The sequence below is a fragment of the Populus nigra genome, chromosome 1, assembly GCF_951802175.1.
Source record: "Populus nigra chromosome 1, ddPopNigr1.1, whole genome shotgun sequence".
Taxonomy (NCBI): Eukaryota; Viridiplantae; Streptophyta; class Magnoliopsida; order Malpighiales; family Salicaceae; genus Populus; species Populus nigra.
This window is the reverse complement of record NC_084852.1, coordinates 40673532-40696240: the sequence shown is the minus strand read 5'-3', so window position 1 is coordinate 40696240 and position 22709 is coordinate 40673532. Positions and strand designations below refer to the sequence as shown.

At 32.6% G+C, this 22709-nt stretch overlaps 3 protein-coding genes across 3 annotated transcripts; 1 reads left to right on the top strand and 2 right to left on the bottom strand.

Annotated features, from left to right (window-relative positions):
* Window positions 1-110: 110 nt before the first annotated feature.
* On the bottom strand, window positions 111-2399 carry LOC133693485 (subtilisin-like protease 4). Its single transcript, XM_062114708.1, has one exon. It carries the CDS (start codon window positions 2397-2399, stop codon window positions 111-113), a length of 2289 nt encoding a protein of 762 aa, XP_061970692.1.
* An 8407-nt stretch (window positions 2400-10806) lies between these two features.
* On the top strand, window positions 10807-13531 carry LOC133686512 (copper chaperone for superoxide dismutase, chloroplastic/cytosolic-like). The gene is made up of 6 exons (XM_062106979.1): window positions 10807-11175; window positions 11266-11292; window positions 11438-11510; window positions 11625-11759; window positions 12455-12678; window positions 12937-13531. Exons 1-6 carry the CDS (start codon window positions 10927-10929, stop codon window positions 13198-13200), a joined length of 972 nt encoding a protein of 323 aa, XP_061962963.1. The 5' UTR covers window positions 10807-10926; the 3' UTR covers window positions 13201-13531.
* Window positions 13532-20016: 6485 nt separating this feature from the next.
* On the bottom strand, window positions 20017-22045 carry LOC133691035 (geraniol 8-hydroxylase-like). The gene is made up of 2 exons (XM_062111346.1): window positions 20904-22045; window positions 20017-20783 (listed from the first exon to the last, which is right to left on the bottom strand). The coding sequence occupies exons 1-2, from the start codon at window positions 21804-21806 to the stop codon at window positions 20178-20180; spliced, it is 1509 nt and encodes a 502-aa protein (XP_061967330.1). The 5' UTR covers window positions 21807-22045; the 3' UTR covers window positions 20017-20177.
* Window positions 22046-22709: the final 664 nt, after the last annotated feature.

Sequence of the window (22709 nt, the reverse complement as noted above, 5' to 3'; positions counted from 1 at the left end):
ACAAGTTGGTTTTTAGTTTCAATTTATTCAAAGTGATGTATGCTATGACGGCATGAATCACACAACCTATAAGAACATCAGAAGACATGGCCAAGACCCTAAGACTTTTCTTATTCAAATGTAACTGCAATTGGGTTTCTAACAACATGATCAGCAGAAACCCAATTCAGATATCCCTGAGAAAATGGCAAGTTCACGTTGGCAGTTCGAGTAAATGTCACTGAATAGGTTGCTTTTGGATCCCCCCCGCCAAATGGAATTGCATTGGGTGTTACTTTAACATCAACACCTTGTGGTGCAATGATCTCAGCAATGTAAGATGATTTGAAAGGGCCAACATTTGTTACTGTTCTTGTGTAAGTCTGAGGACTTGACCCCAATTTTATAGAAAATGAAGGATAGTTTAGCTGTGCCTCAGGTATGCTGGAACTGTTTGAGCATGTCACAGGGCGCTGCACGATGATTCCTACCTCTGTGTTATTGTAGCCAAGACCGCATAAGTAAGGAATGTAGTCGTCGGGTTCGATATCATAAACAAGCCCTGGATCATCTGCTTTTGTTGGGTTCACATGGCCTGAACCAATGGCAAACACATCAACTGGACCAAAGCTATCATCAGTAATTGGCGTTCCTCCAAGATTCGTTAAATTAGCCGTAGTCATTATTGCAGATTTTATGGCAGCAGGTGACCAGTCAGGGTGCGAGCTTTTAAGCAATGCTGCAATCCCACTAAGATGGGGAGTAGCCATTGAGGTGCCTGAAATCATATTAAATGTGGATTTTGTATTCCTGTTGTTGTCCACAGCATATGGCCATGCAGCTAGAATGTCAACGCCAGGGCCTATAATGTCTGGCTTCAAGATCCCTGGACTTTCCAAACTTGGGCCTCTTGAGGAAAAGTCAGCAAGCTGGGGAGCATACGGAACCCCAAAAACAGTTCCTTTAAAAAGTATCGTGGCCATCGGTGATGATGTTGAGTTTATATAGGCTTTGATACTCAAGCCATCAGCATAAGTAACATCTGATGCCGGCAGTACATGGAAATCGGCTGTGGTAATGTTGCCTGAAAGCTCATCATTCATGATAATCATTGCAGCACCACCAGCATCCTTCACTTCTTGGCCTTTATCAACTGATTCTGAAAATCCACCACTCTCACACAACACAACCTTTCCCTTGACATCAACATCTTTCAAGGACCCTGGATCGCAGAATGCCGCTGTATCACTACCATTGGCACCAGCATAAATAAGTGGCAACAACGTTGAAGAAAAATTTGTTGGCTGGAAAAAGGATTGCCCATCATATGACGCCTTATTTCCAAGCAACACCGTTGATCTTATGCTTCTGTCAACGGTACTTGCTCCTACAGTGAGGATCCATGGGGCCTCATTTGATAATGATTCTTTAAAAGGTCCTTCATTCCCTGCAGCACAACTCACAAAAATGCCCTTTTGAATTGCACCAAATGCACCTATTGCAATTGAATCCTCGTAGAATGGTAGCGATCCAGCACCAAGGGACAGTGAGAGCACATCGGCGCCATCCTCTACTGCAGTGTCCATTCCAGCTAATATATTGCTTTCCTCACAAGAACCAAACCCGCTGCAAACTTGATATATTGCCAGGTGAGCTGAGGAAGCTATGCCAACTGCAGTTCCATTGAGCTGATCATAAAAGCTCGCACCTTGTACTCGACTTCCAGCAGCAGTGCTTGCTGTGTGTGTCCCATGTCCATTATCATCAACTGGGGGTTTACCTGCAGAATCAAAATTCCTTGCACCAATAAGCTTGTTGTTACATAGAGTTCCATTAAATTCACATTTCCCTTTCCATTTTGCTGGTGGAGGAGGCATTCCTTCGTCACTAAATGAAGGGTGACTTGGTGTTATTCCAGTGTCCAAGACTCCAATTATCACTCCTTTTCCATAATTGGAGTGGTTCCAAAATCCTAAATTTTGCTGTAGACCCAAGAAGTTAGGAGTATGAGTTGTCTTCACACGGAAAACCTTCTGGGGATGGGCTGACACGAACCCTTCCTTCATTTCCATAGCCTTTGCTTCCTTCTCTGTAAGTTTTGCAGCAAACCCCGTGACCACGTTGTAGTAGGAATGTACCAAGCGCTGTTGGTTTGAACTTGAGGTGGTAACTGCTGGTAAAAATGATTGATACCAGCTATCAAGTTCTTCGCGTTCTGCAGACACCATATCTTCTGGTTTCTTTAAGAAGATAATGTAAGTTACCAAGTTGTTTTCCTGCTTTATAATGGATTTAGTGCTGGATGAACTTAATAATGGATCAATAACAGCTCGAGCCCGTGTTGAGCTAAACATGAAAGTGAGAAAAAGAAGGATCGTAACCAACATAGTTGGTAATATTTTGACCCTCCTATCTTCCATATTAGTAAGAGGAGTAGTATATTTCTCGTTATTTGAGTGAAAACAACCCCAAACATAAGGTCTTATATAGGGAGACAAAGGAAGATAATGTTTTTACTTTGTTGGTATCAACGATTGCCGGCAATATCCAGCAAGTGTTTGGAAATTTTCTTTGATCAATATGTTTGTGGTTGGATCATTGTAGCTAAACTTCTTGTTACTTGTTTACAAGACACCGAAAGTACATCCAAGAATTGTGTATGAGGACTTGATAACCCCGCTAGTCATTGTCAGAACGAAGCTGCGATGAATCTTATGTATACTTGGATGGTGCTCCATTGTCAACTGGTTTATGGTTTTTTCTTAAGAACATTGCTGACCCCTTTCATCTAAAAGGAGCGATCTGTGTACGCTGGATTCGCGCGTGTGCATAACTTTTAGTATAAATTCAATTTGTTGAGGACAAAGCAATCTTGGATCTGCTTGAATTTTAGAAACTAATTAGCATGGTTGTCCACGCCTTACCGCATGGAGTTTTTTTACTGTATTATTTAACTCTATCCAACCTCAGGGTACGACTTGGTGAGGCTCAAGTCAGGTTTTAAATTAATAGGGTTCAGTTTAATTTGATAAACTTTATAGGTCACTCGTTAAAATTTAATTTGATTATTTTAAAAAATCTTAATATTTTCATTCATTCAAATCAACCTGAATTAACATATTTATCAATTAACTCAGGTCAGGAGTCTAATTAGATTTAATAATTTTATTTTTATAAATTTATTTTATTTTTTATTTAATTATATAATAATAAAAATAAACATTAACAAAATTATAGATGAAAATTTATTTTTTTCCATCAAAATTATTTTTTCTATTCATATGATTTTTTTTTTAATTTTGGCAATAAAATAGTTTTTTTTTAGCACCATGGTTCATTGAAAAAAAAAACTGCAGCAACTAGAAAAACAAATATTAAAAAACTATAATGATTTGAACTAAAAAGAAAATAACATATTTTTTTAATCAAAAACCAAATTTTTTGTTCACACATTTCTTTTGATTTTGATGAAAATATATATTTTTTTATGAGAAGCATTTTTTTTAAATAAAAACTAATTACGATCATAAAAGTAAGTTTCAATAAAAAATTTAAAAAAATTGAATTAATTATTTTCACACACCTATATGAAAAAAAATTGAGAAAATGTTTTTTGAGAAAATCACATTAAAAAATTCCAAAAAATTAAAAAATATATTTTATTCTCATTAAAAGTTAATAAGCAAATTATTTTAAAAATTATACATATTAGGGTAATACATAATCCTTCATAAAGAAATTAATAATATCATCATAAAAAGCAATAATATTCTTAAAAACAATGATATAATTTCATAATCATTTAAATATTATTTTTAATAAATTGATTTAAGAGATTTCTGGTCAACAATTAAAATAAGAGAAAACATTAAGAGTTATCTAAGCAAAAGGCCATGCATGCTTGGTCTAGAAAAACAAGGTAGGTGCATATGCACCTGGAAGGTTAGACCCACTTGCTTATGTTTTTTTCTTTAATAAATAAATAATGTGTTGTTTTCTGGTTGACTTTTGACCATCTTTAATGACCAGAAATTTAGTGCCTAAGTAAAAAAAATTTAAAACTTGTTCCCTCAAAACATCTTACAAATTTGAATAAACCCATCTCAACATTCAAAAAGCCTATAATCACTCTAAAAAAATAAAAATCCAATCAAATAAAAAAATATTTTATAAAGCTGAATCTAGTTTTTATGACATGTTCAAAAAAAAACACTAACTCCATTCAAATACCTTTTTAAAATGAACTCATTGACACAAAGATCATCAATTTCGATGGTCAAAATATGGTTGATCGACCACTTTTTCTCTCATCTTCTATTTTCGGTAACCCTTTTTCTTATCTCAAATTTTAGAGACTAAAACATAAAATAAATAAAATTTAGGACTAAAATAGAAATTCCTAAAAAATAGGAACCAAAATGAAAAATATAAAAAATTCATAGATCAAACTATAGTATTTTTGCAGTACCCCATGAACAGTAAAAGGAGAAAGGGCTTTTTTGGTTTGTATGTTAAATTTGATCCATGTTTCCATTTTTATAATTAATAAAATAAACTACTATTTTGCAAAATTAAGCATGAATTTAATGGTATGATGTATCACACAAACCTAAAGAAATTATTAAACTTAAAATTGTGTGAATATTACATGGAAGGAGGAAAATGAGAAACAAAAATAATAGCCAAAATGAATAATTTTTCAAGGAAAAAAAATGGGCCAGGCTCATCAGCACTATAGTAGCCCATAATGTTGTTAAGTTTATCATCACATTGAATTGAAATGTGTTTTATTTCTTATGAAATTTTAAAATTACCTTAGAGGAAGTGAATTAGGGTTTTATCTAAAATTCTAGCATTTAAAAAAAAAACAATTTTTAATTACTTCAAGAATGTAGAAATCCATAAACAATATTAAAAAAAAAGTATTTCTCTTCAAATTTGGCAACAACAACAATATATAATTATTAACCAATACACAAGTAAATTGAAATAGAGAGAAAGAGACACACTAAGTTTATAGTGGTTTGGACAATCATCTTCTCCATTCCTTGAACCTTCGTTCAAGTATTCATTATCACTCATGGTCTTTTTAGCGGGCAAAACTAAATCTTTATACAAACTTTTTCATATATCAAAGATTCAAAATCTTCCTCAATCCCTTTTTGGTTTTAGGATCAAACCTAATACTTTTGCAGGCACAAGATCAAACTCAATCATTTTATAGGTTTAAGATCAAACCTTACACAATCTTTTTTCAGAATCAAGATTACACCCAATTCTTTTCCTGGCTCAAGATTAAACTCGATCCTTTTATAGGTTTAAGATCAAACCTATCACCTAATTTTTTTACGAGTTAAAGATTAGAAAACCTTACAAATAATCTTCTTTAATGATCAAGATTGAAAACCTCTTTTTGGCTCACACTCAAATAATTAATAAACCAAGTGGTTTAAGTGCCACATATACTTTCACAATTTAGTATGTCTTTCACAAGACAATATTTACTTTTTACAAGATGATAAGATTACAATAGATAAGCCCAAATCTTTATATAAATGTAACTTAATTTAAGGATGTGAAAAATATAATTTATGCACTCTAGGATTTAAAATTTTTCTAAAGAATTAAAAGATGAATGAAAGCTTTATGGGATAGAGAAATTCAAAGCATCAAATGATAAGAATTATAAGAGTGCAAGAGAGTGAGAGTTCTCACGTGAAATCAATCAAGTATTTATAAAGAAAAAAATTAAAGAATTGTTTTGAAAACTTGAAGTTAAGCGTGGAAATCAAGGAAGAGAGAGAAAATAAAAGAAAAAAATAACAAGAAAATATTGTTGACGCCAAACCAAAGGTCCATTAACTATACGCTCCATCTAAGGATGGAGGGACATCCAAGATGATTCAAACGTCGTCCTGGAAGCTGGCATATGGTTGCCCACATGCGCTCCCCGAGACCCACACGCTAATGTATGCACTCATCAACCATATTTTTTTAATAATATTTATGTTAATTAAATTTTCAAATCGCTCCTAAGTTAACCTGAATACACACACACCTTGAATGCCAGCTTATTTTTTTATTATTATTATTTTAAAGGTAATTAAGTCATTTTACTATGATAAAAAATAAAATAAAAAAAACTAAAAAGCCCTTGAATGTCAGTTTAATATTTTTTGTTTTTAAAGATAATTAAGTCATTTTAATGTATATAAAAAAATTAAAAAGATTAATTTATCCTAATCAATTTGATAATAAGCAATGAATCATGATGAAAAAATCGTGTTATCTCTACCAGTAAGTTATTTTATTTTGTGTAAGAATGATAAAATGATTATTTTATCATTTCAATTCATAATTATTTTTATCTTGATGTATAGTGAATGACTGTGTCACTTCTATTTTTTTCAATAATAAGTTAAAATTCATGTAAGACCAAAAAAGGATTTGTATTCAATTGGATTCCAAATACGTTATTCATTAAAATTGTTTTGATTGATCCAAGTGTTCTAAAAGAAAAACTTGAATGGTTCCATGTTAAATAAAATATTATTTATCTTGTAAATAGTATCAAATAATAAATAAAAATATTTATTTAAATGTATGAAGTAATACTGTGAATATTTGCCTCCAATTAACACTGCGATCACTGTTGAATGGATGAGGAATTCCAACGGGTCCATTGGTTGTGGCTTTAAATTATTTACTAGGTGGTATAAATAGAGATATAGATAAGATCACTGAATAACAAGCTTCAGGATATAAAGATGCTATCTGGCACTATCATATTCCTCAATCAAGTCGAACAGCTGTCTGTTGTTCTTCTCGAACATACAAGAGCTTGGGAATACGATGGACAGAAACCTGAACCAGAAATCTTTGAGGCAAAAGCTCTGGTGCGCCTAGAAGTCATTTGCACAGGAGTATCTATAGCTTATTTGTTGGCAAACACCTTTGCTAATTAAATCCAATAGATGGCTTTAACACATGGCCTTGAAATTAAATCCAAGCCTCGTAACCTTAAAAGGAAAAATACTGAAACATATGTTCTAGCGGTAAAAGTTGTCAATTTTGCCAAAAATACAGTCTGCTATAACGCAAATCCTGCAGCTCCGACATCTGACATTTGATTTTGGCTTTAATTAAGAGAAGAAAGAATGTTTTAAGAAGCTTCACTCATCTCATCAACTATTGTGGTGATACAGCCTTTATCAGTGTCACGCATATGCTTTCATCTCCTAATTGGAGGGTAGGGCCAATGGGTAAGGGAACTTCTTAATTCTGTCAGAGATGGATCTATTTTTTCTTTCAGGGTAATATCAAGGACACGCAGTTATTATAGTAGATATTTATGTTGAAAATCTTGTTTTAAAACCATGGTTAATTGATATATTTCACCAATAGAATATTTCGTAGGAGATTAATTTATACTTTAATCGGTTTATAAATTACCAATAAATTTCCCGATAAAAATATGTTATCGACGAGTTTCTCATCGAGGATATCAAGTTTATCGGTAATTCAATCAACGAAGTTACTTAACGAAAGAAAGACCAACAAAATATTCATGCCAAAAAAATATTTGGCAACCATTTTTCTGCAGTCAATCCATCAATAAATATTAACAATGATTCAATGATGAAATACTCATTAATATGGATCATATATTATTGATGGTTTCATCGAGAGAATCACTGACATTAAAATTTTGTCAGTAAATCATTTGATCTATATTAAAATAGTTCATAACTCGCTATACTTATCTAAGGAAAATGGGTTCAAATGACTGACATAATTTTTATATCTATTGGTGATTCCTTCAGTATTTCAGTAATTTTTTTAATACATTCTTATTTAGATCATAATTTGACATTAAACAACTAAATTAAATTGAAGAACAAATTTTATATCATTAATTTAAATGTAAAATCAATTACAAATATCTTTATATATTAGAAAGAAGTTGAAGCTACAGGCGGAGGTGGAAAAAGAGAAAAATTCTCCTGAGGTAAGAGAGGGATAATGAGTTGAGAATATGCCATCATGTACTCATATTGCTTCCTACTTCTTTCTTTGTATTGCATCTCAAGTTCAACCCTCAGATCGGCCATCATAGTAGCAATTTATTCTTGAACCAACTCATGAACAACTGCTAATGGTTGACTTGTGCAGGTTTATGAGTGCTTATGGTTAAGACACCATAACTCGTCCTCATATTTCAGGTCGTAGTCATAAAGATACCGTAAACTTAATTTTTATTGGGTTCAGCGGTTGCTCCTGCTTTCAACCATAACTCCGGATTATATTCCAAACATGTTGAAGGGTCTTCTTCGTGTTTAGCATGCATGCTGGCGAGCGTTATATGTTTCCCACATTTAAAAAAAAACAAGTAAAAGATATTGATAAAAAAAACATTTGTTCAAAAAAATATTCAAAAAGTTTTAAAATTTACTTACAACAAACACCTCGGCTATGCTAATATGCTTGCTAATGGAACCATGAGTCACATTGTTTCAATTCAAGGACTCACTCCGTGACCTAAGAGTGTTTAAAAAAATCGACCAACCGATTAAATTGAAAAAACCAAGAAAAAATCAACTGAAAGAACCAAACCGATAGAAAAAACTAAATAAACCGATTAAAAAATAAAAAAATCACTCGGTCCGGTTCGGTTCTGGTTTAAAAAAGCTTAAACCGATTGAATCGGACCAAACCAAACCAGTTTAATTAAATCTAATTAACTTAAAAAAAGATATAAAAGGAACCATTACTAACCCTAAATCACTTTCCCTCTTTCCATCCTTCCCTTTCCCTTTCCCTTTCCCAACCGCCCCACCCCCTTCCCCTTCCCCTTCCTCGTTCCCCCTTCCCAGCCCCTTGGCTCATGCGGAAAGTTCAGGTTGTATGATAAGAATAAAACAAAGAGGAGGATCTAGGAAGCAAGTGAACAATGGTTTGTGCCAGACAATTAAGTCCAAAAAGCGAAAACCAATACTAAATTCAAGTTGATGGTTGGTTTTCTGACTGTTTTTATACCTTGAAGGTTCCTTTATGCCTGTTGGTTGCTTTTCTTGAATTTTTGAGTGGTTGTTGTGATTAATAGCTTAGTGATTGATATTTGATGTCGAAATTTTCTTTGATTAATCTCATTCCAGCACTCACGAAGGCCTTCACAAATCTTCATTGGTTTCTGGTTTTTCTAGGTTTTTCTAGGTTTTTATACTAAAAAACCGACCCGAACCGAACAAAACCAGTTCAGTTTAAACCGGTTCTCGGTTCGATCTGGGTTATATTAATAAGAAATATTATTTTCCGGTTCGGTTGAATTTTTGAGTTAAAATTAGACCAAACTAGACTGTGAACACCCTTACGTGACCACCTCCTAAACCTCTCTGACATCAAGAACTCTAGATATATCTTTTAATTACTCTTAACAAAGTTGGAAGATCTAAAATTCTTTCATACCTCAATGTCATTTGGCTCGGCTTTAATCTTAGCATACATATATACATCATGCTAGAAATCACGCAATTTAATTTAAAAATTCAATAAATATAATGAATATAATGAAAAAAAATTACATTCTCACCAAAAATATATACTTCACACGTTAATTCCAGCACACGTTCAGATAAGCCAATGTAAGCAACTTACTGGTTAATCAATTTTAATCTGATAAAAAAACCCAGTTAGTAGATAATGCCTCACTTTGGATGACCCATCTATTGAGTTATATTTCATTTTATATTATGATCTTGTTGGGTTGATGATATCTCGTATAATATATTTAGTTATTGTACGCTAAGCCCTAATTTTTTTTAAAAAAATAAATAGAATACACAACATCAATACAAGATTAGAGTTCATGGTAATTTTTTTTTCATTTTTCTCTGGTTAATTCTCTCCTTTGTTTTATTATAGTACGAGAGCATTTTGCATGACTGCATTTATGACTACTTCAAAAAATCAATCACCTTCATAAACTATGCCCGAGTAAAGAAGTGTAACATTAATTAGTTCTTGCCCGAATAATGGGTTTTATGGCATTTTGTTTTTGCTTCTAAACTATTAAGGCGTGTGTTTATATATATATATATATATATATATATATATATATATATATATATATATATATATATATATATATATATATATTATAATTTTGTTAATTTTATTCTTAAATTATTCTATTTTGGATAAATATTTTTTATTTAACCGCTATGTATTATTGACCAAAAACTCCTTAAAAAATCATTTTTTGATAATTTCTTAAACATTAAAGAATTATAAAATTGCAAAGAAAAATAGAAAAATAATTTAAAATAATCTTGAATTTTGTTAGGAATCCTAAAAAAATCATATAAATTTATCTACTTAGTTTTAGTATAGTTTTTAATATATTTAATGATCAAACATGTAACATCAAACTAAGCTTAAAATAAGTTAATTTTAAGCACCATACATGCAAAAATTTTAAATATTACACTAAAATTATCTATATAAATTCACACGGCCTCTATAAAGACGAAAAATGAGATAATTCCAGCTTATGTTTTCATAATTTATTGAGTTTTTATTGTTTAGAAAATAAAAAATAAAACTTCCACCTTCAAATAATTCCAAAATTAATTGTGAAGATGTATTCAATTTTTATTAGTATATATCACAAAAAATTAGTTTAAAAAAGCGAATTTAAATTAACGAAAAAACCAAAAAAAATCTACAAAAGAAATATTGGTTCAGTAGTTCAGTCTTTCTTTTTTCTTTTTTCTTTTCGTTTTTTTATCATTTGGGTTGCAACATGTCAAAATTTATTCTACTGAATTTGTTGGGGGGGGGGGGGGGGGGGAGAGAGAGAGAGAGAGAGAGAGAGTTTAAAGGAAAAATCCAGATACAGAGAGACAACAGTCACCACCAACATCAGAGAATCAAAAACCCACAAATAAAATGGCTTTTCTCAGGTCAGTAACAAACACAACAAAGGTTGCCATACCTGCCTCTGCTTTACCTGATGCCTCTGCTCTCTCATCTATATCTACTTCTTCTCCATATCCCAAACCCCGAAACCTCTCTTTTCTGTCCCCATCATCTTCTCTTCTCTCCTCAACTGCCTCTGGCCTTGTAAAGAATTTGACTCAGCCTCCTTCTGCCCTTAACATGGAAACACCTGCATCGAATCACATGTCCATGTCACAGGTTGAAATTTATTATCTACCCATTTCTTTTTGTATCAAAATCTTTCATATTAAGGTTTAAAGTCTGAATCTTTTATCCTTTTTTTTCCAGGATAATGTAACCCTGCCTGAGTTATTTGTAAGTTAAAAACTATTCATTATTTCCCGTTTCGTCTTTGACTTTTATTTGATAGTTTTTTCATTTGGGTGTTTATTTGATTGTTCATTGATTTTTTTTGTTGACCTCTGTTGATTGAAATTTGTGAGCTTGTTTTGATAAACAGACAGAATTTATGGTGGATATGAAGTGTGAGGGCTGTGTTAATTCAGTAAAGAATAAGTTACAAAGTGTTAATGGTATGTCGTGACTCCAATTTTTAAATACACAATCATTGACTAGTATGAAATGGAGTTTTTCTTGTTCTTCTTATAGTGTTGTGTTTTGTTTTCCATTGTGGGAAAAACAATTAGGAGTGAAGAATGTGGAGGTTGATTTGGCGAATCAAGTGGTGAGAATCCTCGGGTCGTCTCCAGTGAATACTATGACTGAAGCTTTAGAGCAGACAGGTCGAAATGCTAGATTAATTGGCCAAGGGATCCCTGAAGGTTGGTTAACTGAATTGTCAGTTCTTTTATATGCAACTTTGATATCCCCTTCCGTATTTTTTTTTTATATGCAACTTTAATATTCACATACCATCTCAAGCGGTGTGCTTTTCTGAAGTGCACTTTATATTTTTTTCGAACCTGATTTCCAAACAAGGAGTCTTGAGCATGAGGGTCGTTTTCCATGGCATATAGTAGCCTCTTTTATTTGCTGGAAGTAGTTTTCTTTCGACTAATGGTTTTCATGTAAAGTTGATTATTTTCTATGTTTGGTAGTCCCATAAAAATAAGTTAGAAAATATTTTTTTAGTGTTTGGCTATGCTGTAAAAAGTTATTTATTAATTTTTTTTAATAAAAAAAGTGCATTAAAAGAATGGACATCAAATTCGACTAATGAAAAGTTGAATCAAGATGAAATTATAAAAAAAAAATATTTTATAAATTATCTCAAATAAACCAAATAGTAATTAAAAGAATAAGACAAACCAGATCTTTGATTGTGAGCCATTATCTTATTAAGACACTCTTGGCAACCATAGCTGTTTTGTTTAGTTCATCAGTGTAATCCTCATTCATTTTTTTGTGGCAACACCACCCCCCCCCCCCCCCCCCCCCCCAGCCCGTTGCAGCATGGTGTCTTGTCAAAATTTGATTTCAGTTTCTCAAGTAACTTACCTCATGCTCTGCATTTCAGACTTTTTAGTGTCTGCTGCTGTTGCTGAATTCAAAGGTCCAGATATTTTTGGTGTTGTTCGCTTTGCTCAGGTGAATATGGATCTAGCTAGGATTGAAGCCAACTTTACTGGATTGTCACTTGGTAAACACGGCTGGTCTATCAATGAGTTTGGTGATCTAACAGAAGGAGCAGCAAGCACTGGGAAAGTGTTTAATCCGACAAATCAAGGAACTGAACTAGAGGTTTGCATCAGCACATGCCTTCTCTGAATATCTTCATGCAATAATCTCTCATGCCACAAATATTCAAGTGGCAAATCAATACAACGGTACTAAGACCAGGGATGTGAACTTAATTTAGCTTGTTTTGAAGCCAGGGATTTGTGGTTTGAACTTCATTTGGCTTATTTTGATTTTCTCTTATTATATTGAGTACCTTTGCTTGATTATATTTGAAGTGATGTAGTAATAGCATTTTCTAACTGAGTTTCTTTTTGATAGCCTCTTGGCGACCTGGGAACATTATATGTCGATGAGAAAGGAGATGCCTTCTTCTCGGGCACCATACAGAAGCTAAGAATTGCAGATCTGATTGGGAGATCACTAGTAGTATATGGAACTGAAGATAAATCAGATAAAGGTCTAACAGCAGCAGTAATTGCTAGAAGTGCAGGAGTTGGTGAGAATTACAAAAAGATTTGTACATGTGATGGGACGACCATATGGGAATCCAGTAATAACGATTTTGTTGCCGGTAAGGTTTGATATTCAAGTATTCAAGTATACCCCGCACAAGTATCTCTGTGTTTGTTTTACTCTGTTCACTGTATATGAGCACAGACCTTTGTTGTGTAACCGTTTTGGTTATGGAATAAGATGCTTTACATTGAGCCAGGACAGCGACTCCCAGCTCTATATTAGGGCTTGGGTTTAGAACTTTGCAATTTGTTCGCTCCCCAAGTTGTCATTGGTGATGGACTCGTCTAATGTAGTAGTCAGTAGTGGCTGTAATATTGGATTGGTATTAATGACCATGGGCTTCATGTTGCGGTTCAGAAACTACCCTGACCGCGAGAAGCTGAAATCTTTTGATGTAGCTTGAGCACCTCTTTATATGCGCTGCCATTGTACAAGGTTTATTCAGGTTTTAAATTCTGGAGGGTTCCTTGTTTGTGTTAAGTAAATGGACGCGACCATGAAAACTGATTTTGCCAAGCCCGTTGGCGATGCCAATGTTTGTGAATTCTATCAAAAAAATTATCATGACTTTAAACATGGAACGAATTTCGAGTACCCGCAAAAGCCAATCCAAGGCAGGAATTTCGAGACAGATTCCCGTGATCTAAATGATGTATTCATGAGACCGCGTTTCCATCAGTAAACGCAGAGCTGCAAAACAAAAAAGGCCAGTTTGAAACAGGCCTTGAATACGAAGCAGCTGATTGGGTCTTCAGAGGCAACATTCCGCTTCCTCCAGCCATCTCATAGAGAACAACGGCCATTAAGTGCCCCTTTAGGAATTGGCTGCGGTTTCCATATAGGGAACTTTTGGTTTGGAAACTTCGGTGCAACGCTTTCTCCCAAACGGGGCATAATCGCTGTCGTTCGCCAGTGTTCCCTGTATGGAACTACGCGACCCTTGATTAGCTCGCCATGTTTTCGAGCGCCAGTCTCTTTTCCTTGCAGCTGTGTGATAATTTGTTTATCAACGCATCGTCCCCACCAAAGGAAAAGCAAGCAAGTCGTTTGAATGGTACTGGGCCGAAAACAGAGTAAATGAATGGCATCCTTGTCAAGATAATATATGATCGTTAAGCAACTTAAAGGCCGAATAAAATTTCAAAAGCATATGCTTTGACAGCTTACAAGACTCACAAACGTAGAATTTGAATTCGATAAAAGATACAAATGCAACGATATCCAACAATTGCACTGATCATTCCAAAGACAAAAGGGCACAGAAGGGGCATAATGGAAAAGAAATATTTAGACCTGCATTACTCTAAAATGAAAGTTCCAGTTCCTTTCTTGTGGACACACAATAACTCCCAATCTCAATGAATCTTGATCTGATACCTTCTTCCAATGTCACAACATAAAATGTTGGTAAATTTGTTAAAAAATGGGTAATAGGTACATTTGAAACCAAATTAAAAGTGGAATCCACTTATTTTTTAAGTTAAAATTTATTAAAATTTAATTTTCAACATAAACTTTTTATCATAAAATATTAACATGATTTAAATATATTATGAATGAATTAAAAATTAATCTAAATAAGTTCTTGGTGGCATTTTTTAATGAAACTTAAAACCCCACAACCCACGTAAAAAATGAACAAAACTTTCTTAGTATTTATAAAGTACTAAGTTAAAAAGTTAAAATTAAAACTAAGATTCACTTAAAGCTTTTGGAGAGAAGATATTTTAAGCAAAGTGGAATTTGGTCTTAAACTCATACATATATGTGCATTGACTCGGGCTTTGAGCCTAGGTTTACTATAAAATAATATTTTGAGTCATAAAAGTTTTTTCTCCAACTGAAATTTGGGCTTGGGAGTGGTCCATGAAGAATTATTTCTTCTAGTCATTGTTTTGTCCAGTGCAACTTATGAATGTTAACACTTTCTTCTAGAAGTATTTTCTGCAAATTCAGACAATTTTTTTCAGCTCAATTCTTCCAGCCATTTTTTTATTTAGTTCAACCCATGAATGTTAATAGTTTTTCTAGAAATATTTTCTGCAAATCTAGACAATTTGTTTAGCTCAAAAACTCAAATTTAGAATAGCTATGTTAATTATTTAACCTTTTAGCTTTCAACCCATTAATTCTTTAACATTTTAACTTTTAAAATTCACTTTAAAAAAAGGGTTAAAGGAAGAGTTTCCTACAAGTTTTTTTTTTTCTCTAGATTTTTCATACTCATAATCAAGATTGAGATTTGATCCCGAAAAACTAAAAAAGATCTGATAGGAGTGTGACACAATGAAAACCTACCCCAAGAAACCATCATTATTGGAATGAAGTAAAATGACGCCACGAAACTAGTTAATCTTCGATAAGTCAGATTTAGTTCATTGAAGAACTGAAGAATACAAGAATCACTCTCACACGTTAAAACTGAAAAATTCAGAAGTAATGTTCATCAATAGCTGCTAAAATTCTAGTTACACGTGTTTAAATAGTTCTTAAAAAATAACCTAATGGATCTACTCTAATAGGTTGAACTGACCCAAAAACCCTAAGCTGAAAAGCCCATGGCCTGATCCAAACAAGCCTTAGATCCTAGCTGAAAACAAAGTATTAATTAAACCCAAACATGAAAAAAAATAATAAAAATAATTAATATGTCATTAAATACCATCAGCCCTTCTTTTCTTATGTAGCTAGGATAAATAAAAAATCCTTACAAGAAAAGGATTTTGAAACATTAATGAATCTTTGTCACACTTGAAGATTATATTACAGCTCATTAAAGATCCTTGTGGAACTAGAAAATTTCCAAAACAAGTTGTCACATCCTTGTAGGAAAAGAATCCTTGTCAAATAGGAAGTCCACAAGTCAAAGGAAAGTAAATAACAAAATTTGTAGAGCCTATTCTGACCTATATCGCAAGTCCTTTCCAAACTTCAATTCATCTGAAAATTTATCCCAACATAGAATAATACCTCTGGGATTTCAGGTCAAGTTTCAACTCGATCCAACGGTTGAATTTCCAATTATGCTCAAAAGTGTAAAACTAGACAGTAAAAACTTTTACGACAAAATCTAAATCTGACCTTGCTTGAATTGTATCAAATGATATGTGTGAAGTTTATGTAGAATCAAAATTTAAAAAGACCTTTTCTAAAAATAATTAAAAGTAGTAAAGTTATATATTTAATTCAATATGACAGTTTAAGAATTATGCAAACTGTAATTGAGTAAAAATATTATACTACTTTTATTGATGATTATACAAGGTATTATTATACCTATTTGTTAAGAAGCAAAGATGAGAATCTTGAAATTTTTAAACATCACAAGTATGAAGTTAAAAATCAACTTAATAAAAAGATAAAGACAATAAAAAGTGATATAAGTTTGAGAATATGAGGCATATTCTGATGAATTTTGATCTCAAAATGATATTATCCACTAAACAACTTCTCTTTATTTACCATAATAAAATGACATTACTACTAGAAAAATAAAATTCTAAAATAAATAACGAATGTCATGTTTGAAAGTTAGGAGAACCTTAAAACTTGAGGAGGAGGCAATTTTCTACTACAAATTCTATTCTTAACAAAGTAGCTTATAAGAAGTTGGAAAAGATACCATATAAATTATGGAAAGAAGAATAATCTTCCTTCAAATACCTTAAAGTATGGGACTGCCTTGAAAAAATGGCATACATATTTTTAAAAAAGTCAATATAAGACCTAAAATTATGGATCATGTATCTATTGGATATGCTTACAATAGTAGTGTTTATTGGTTTCTTGTACACAAGTCAAGTATTGAGTATATTCATCCCTATACAATAATGATAGAAAAGAATGATGTATTCTTTGTTATGTAGACGGAAGCTATGAGAAAAACAACACCACATAAAACACAAAAGATTTGATGAGCAAAAAAGGTTGTAGATGTAAAATCTAAATTCATAGTTGTATTCTCTGAAAAAATAAAAATAATATGGTTTTTCTCTATAGAGGTTTACAAGACTTTTGAATAGGCTAGAAAGACCCCACCCTCTAGTAGGAAGTATTCAAATATTGAAAACATAAGGAAAAATAAAAAAGAATCTAAAATAAAATATTAAATAAAAAAATCTAGGAAAAGTTACAAAATTAGCCTAAATACAATGATTCAATAAGCAATGAATATTATTCTAGTTGAATCTCCTGTTAGAGTTATTTTTTAAGATGTTAACCTAGTTTGGCATGACCAGACCTTTTCTTGAACCTAAACTTAACCTATTGATCCATTAAAGAATCTATTAGCTTATCCATATAGTTTGCCTAGGTCAGATCCCCATCTAGTTGCGTCAAATCCTCACTCAAATACTTATAACCTTTAGTTTCTACAAGTACAGCTGCATCACTTTGAAGAGATGTTGTGTTTTAAGGAAGCACAAAAAGTTCATTCATTTAAAGGATAAAGGAAGCAAATTTAAGTGGTCATCATCAAATTATATATGAAAGATTTGTAGAAGATGATGAAATTGAACTAAGAAGGAGTAAGAGAGTGCAAATAATAAGAACATTCAATCTTGGTTTTCTAACTTATTTGTTAGAAAATAAGCCTTGAAGCTACTCCAAGGTAATGTCCTGCCTTGAAACTTCCTATTGGAAGGAGATAATAAATAGTAAGATTGAGTTCATCAGGTAAAATTTTAACTACCAATTATATACTTAATAAAGTACCTTATAAAAATTTGAAAAAAAAACCCGTCTAAGTTATGGAAAGGAAAAAGATCTTCCTGTAAATGCATCAAAGTATAGAGTGCCTTGTGAAAGTGACAATACTTTATCCTAAAAAGGTCAAGATAAGGCCTAAAACTATGAATCGCGTATTCATTGGATATGCTTATAATAATAGTGCATATGGATTTCTTGTATACAAGTCAAGTAGTGAGAATGTTCATCCTAATATAATAAAAGAAACAAGGAATGCAACATTTTTAGAAAAGATGTTTTTTTTTTAAGGAAGCTTAAGAAATTCATTCACTTAAAGGACAAATGAAGCAAGCTTAAGTTGTCGTCATCAAATTACAGATGAAAAATCTATAATAGACAATGAAATCCAGTCGAGAAGAATGAGGGAGAAGATGAAAGAAACATTCGGTCTTGATTTTTTAACTTGTTAGAAAATGAGTCTTGAAGCTATTCCGAGAAAATGTTATGCTTTGAAACTTTCTATTGGAAGGAGACAATAAATAATGAAATTGAGTTTATCATGCAAAATCATACAAGAGAGCTGTAAATTTTTCTCTTATAAGTATGTTGTTAGAATATAAATGGATTTTCAAGTGGAAGATGGAAGTTAATGAAATCGTTGAAAAATACAAGACAAGATTTGTTGTTAAAGAATTTAAACAACAAGAAAGTATGAACTATTTTAACACATACTCACTTGTGTCAATAATAACTTTTATATGGACATTAATAGTTATCTCATATATTAACAATCTTTAAATACATCAAATGAATATAAAAATAGTCTTTCTAAATGATGACCTTAATGAAGAAGTTTATATGAAACAACTTTATGAGTTTGTCAGTAAAAAGAAAGAAATTAAAGTTTTGAGCTTGTCAAGTTATTATATAATTTGAAACAAGTTTCTAAATAATGACATAAAAAGTTTGATTATGCATGTTTTATTATCAAATGAGTTTAAATCAATAAAGTTGACAAATGTATTTATATAAAAAAAACATAAATAAAGTTAAGTTATTGTATATCTCTATGCGGATGGAAAGTTAATTTTTCGTTAATTTTAGACAAAAATAAATACATGATCAAATTTATTAAGAAATTATTGATTAATACATTTGACATGAAAAAGTTTGGGTATTTTAAATGTCATATTATTATCTTAATTCATATTATATTTGTTAATTAATCGGTTAAATTTGATAATGCTTTACTAGGAAAGGTTCAAAATAAAAAGGTATCTTTGATATAACGATCTACTAATTCACTTCGCGTCTATGAATATTTAAGTCTCCAGAGAAAGATCAGTGAGTGCATAAAGATCTGAATTTTACAAAAAATGTAGATCTAATTTTCCTCATAAAGATCATTTGAGTGCATTTTCTATAATGGTTTTTTACACTTCTCTTGGAAAGAATAAAGAAAGATTTCATATCAACATCGGTAAATGCTTTTACACTTTTACATAAGTATTCCAATCTATCGAGATCTTGATTGAAGTTTGAAGATTTCTTGAGAAAATCTAAAAGCTCTGTTGCTGTGTTGAAAGTGTTCTAAAAAAAATGTCTATTTATATATATTGATGGAGATTGAAAAAAAATATATTCCATAATTATTACTATTGCCTGCAGTTTCTGAACACAAACGGATCTATGCATATCCTTCAACCACTGCTGAGACAAATCACAATAAAACTCAAGTACGATCTCAAAAGGTCGAAAAGGGATATAAATATATAATTTTTTTAGTTTAATATAGATGTTCGGATCAGTTTTCACGTATCTCGATTAATTGTATGAGCTCTGAAATTAACGACTATATAAGCCTTCAATAGCCAGCATATTACTACAAGGCTCAAACATATTTTTGATAATATAGTTGTAATTATTTTTTAAATTTTTTTTATTTAGAAATATATTAAAATAATATTTTATTATTATTTTTTAAAAATTATTTTTATATCAACCCATCCTCCTGAAAATAAAATAAAAAAAAATTAAAATAAAAAAATAAAATAAATAATTTTTTAAAAACATATTTTTAAAATACAAAAACAATTATTATCCATAACAAGTTATCCCATGAGGAGCACATAAATATTAAATTATTAAAGTTTTCTGCTTTTGTCAGATTATAGTAATTGAACAGAGGCCAGAAGATGGGACAGCAAAATGAAATGAATTTAGACCATAAATGCACGGATGGCTAAAGACAGATAGTGATCAGTTTTTGGCTCCAAGACACAACATGTCCTCTCAAGTAATTGTGTCATGTGCCTTGCTCTTCTACTAATAATCTCAAACAAAACAAGCAATTTACCTTACAATTGTATTGGTACGGCTCGCAGGGATTGAGCCTTCCCTAAGGTGATGCCGAACTTATCTTCCATGTCCATGCTCTCTGGTGTCACTCCATTTTCTAGCTTCCAATCAAAAGAGTGAATAAGTGAACCCAACATCATGTGTAACATCCTCATTGCCAAAGGCAATCCAGGGCAAATTCGTCGTCCAGCACCAAATGGAATAAGCTCAAAATTCCGGCCACGGGCATCAATATCTGACCCCAAGAATCTCTCCGGCACGAATGACTCTGGATCCTCCCATAAGCTTGGATCTCTACCTATGGCCCACGCATTAACAAACAATTGTGCACCTTTTGGGATAGTGTAACCACTTATTTCTACATTCTCTCCAGCTTTCCGAGGGAGTAAGAGAGGAGCTGCTGGATGCAATCTGAAGGTTTCTTTGATAACTGCTTGCAGATAAGGCAACCGGACAATGTCCGATTCCTCAATCAAGCTGCCTTTTCCAATAGTCTGCTCAAGCTCTGTTCGGGCTTTAGATAATGTCCTGGGATTGTGGAGTAGTTCTGCCATAGCCCATTCCAGTGTGCTAGAAGTTGTATCTGTACCAGCAGCAAATAAATCCTGTAACAAACAAAGAAGTTAACAAGGAGAATTCTCTTAAAATATACAGAAAATTCGAAAACTTCAAATGAAAAACGTAAATGAAACAATTGGTAAAAAAGGAGGAGAAAAAGAAGTAACCAAGAACAAATGTTTAATCTGACTAGTTTCCATGATGTCCTCGTGATTGTCTTCGCTGATTGTAAGAAGAGTATCTAGCATGTCATTGACCGGGACATAACCCTGCATTTTTCTTAATTGTAACCGTTCATTGACTATGCCATCAAAGATGTTGAGTATCTTCCCAAAATGAACTGTCATGCGACGGTTTATGCCCTGCAGGTCAATCCTTCTAAGTACAGGGAAATAGTCTGCTAAGTTTGGTTTTCCTGCCTCTTCCATGATACCCCCAACAACCTCCTTTAACTGACTTGCTGTATCAGAATTTGAATCAGACAAATTCAAGGAAAAAATACTATTTGACAAGGCATTTAGTGCGATTGTAAAAGCTGCCTGGCCTATATCCATTGCCTCACCAGCAAGGCAATGTTCTTGAACAAGAGCAACCAGCTCTTGAATCTTCTTGCGCCTCAAGTCTTGGTTAGCGTCGAGTTTTTGATTAGTGAAAATGTAGGAGTTGCAAACCTTTCTAAGGTTTCTCCACCGCATGGCTATCGGCACCCAAGGCAGACCAAGTTCATGATGTTTGTGAGCTCGAATTGCATCTGGAATGGTTCGGTTAGAAAAGGAGACATCATGCTTTTGGAGGACTTCTTTTGCCAGGGTTGGGGAAGATATAACTACTGTGGTGATTTGGCCTAACTTCAAACTCATCAAGGGACCATGAGTCTTGGCAAGCCTTGCCAGAGACTTGTGAGGTTTGTCACCAAGATCCAAGAGGCTGCCTATAATCGGTAAAGCTGCTGGACCTGGAGGAAGGTTTCCTGAACTTTCAGTTTTGCTTCCCCTTGCAATGAAATGAAGTATCTTGACGAAGACAAATGTGAAGAGAACACATAGCACAAGATTTATCAAGGATTCCATTTGTCTCTCTAATGTAAACTGTTGGAAATCCGAAATCAATCGATTGTGAACGCTAATCTTCGTACACTTCTCTTATTCTTTTCTGGTCTCTTTGTAGAAAATTGGACCCAACATTTTGCATCCTTCTTTTCCACCAGTTAATGAAATCAAATGCGTTTCGTCAGGTAATTTGATGTTGAGGAATGCATGTCAGCAAGTGGCGCAGCTATTTTTGGACGGTCAGAATTCATCGGTCCCGTTTGGACGTTATTATGACAAAAACATGAGGGAGCTCGGTTTTTTATTGTAAATTGTGAGATATTTCACCGTAGACGTATAGTGTAATTATTTTTCTTTTTTTTTTTTTTACCCTTCTCTATACAAAGCTTTTACCTTGCTTGTGAGGGTAAAATAATATTTTTCATGGAACCAGAGGTCATTTGTAAATTGATTGGGACAATTTAGTAGTTTATATATATTTTTTACAGTTGAATTACATAAATGCCAAAAACAAATAAATGAAAGGAGTGTCCATATTCAAAGTGTGGGGTTTTGATTCAATGTATTTGGGATACTCATTCAATTCAGTTTTGTCGGCTTTGTTTTTGGATACTCATTAATCTACTATTTACCTATTGATTCATCAAGTTCAGAGACTCTTATCCATTTCTTGGATTGGATGAGAACTATTAACAAAAAACAAAAAGGAATTATCAAAATTTTTCAACCACCGTATCGTCCAAGACATCTAGTAAAGACGGAGCTTATGAGTCGACATGTGTTGTTCAAATCATCACAGTTTGGGAAATGTTAATTTTTTTTCTTCCTCCTCTTATTTTTTCCCTACATTTCTTGAAATTCATGTGAGGTCAGCAATCTATGTTATCCTTTCTTTTATAGGATGTTTGGATGGGAGATAACTTG

What these genes read in the sequence shown, in the direction of transcription:
- LOC133691035 (XM_062111346.1), bottom strand. Translation starts at nt 21,806, where the DNA reads ATGGAATCCTTGATAAATCTTGTGCTATGTGTTCTCTTCACATTTGTC. An exon ending in AGATTAAACATTTGTTCTTG is followed by an intron (nt 20,784 to 20,903) that starts GTTACTTCTTTT and finishes TGTTTGTTACAG; the next exon opens with GATTTATTTGCTGCTGGTAC.
- LOC133693485 (XM_062114708.1), bottom strand. Translation starts at nt 2,399, where the DNA reads ATGGAAGATAGGAGGGTCAAAATATTACCAACTATGTTGGTTACGATC.
- LOC133686512 (XM_062106979.1), top strand. Translation starts at nt 10,927, where the DNA reads ATGGCTTTTCTCAGGTCAGTAACAAACACAACAAAGGTTGCCATACCT. An exon ending in TAAGTTACAAAGTGTTAATG is followed by an intron (nt 11,511 to 11,624) that starts GTATGTCGTGAC and finishes AAAAACAATTAG; the next exon opens with GAGTGAAGAATGTGGAGGTT. An exon ending in ATCAAGGAACTGAACTAGAG is followed by an intron (nt 12,679 to 12,936) that starts GTTTGCATCAGC and finishes TCTTTTTGATAG; the next exon opens with CCTCTTGGCGACCTGGGAAC.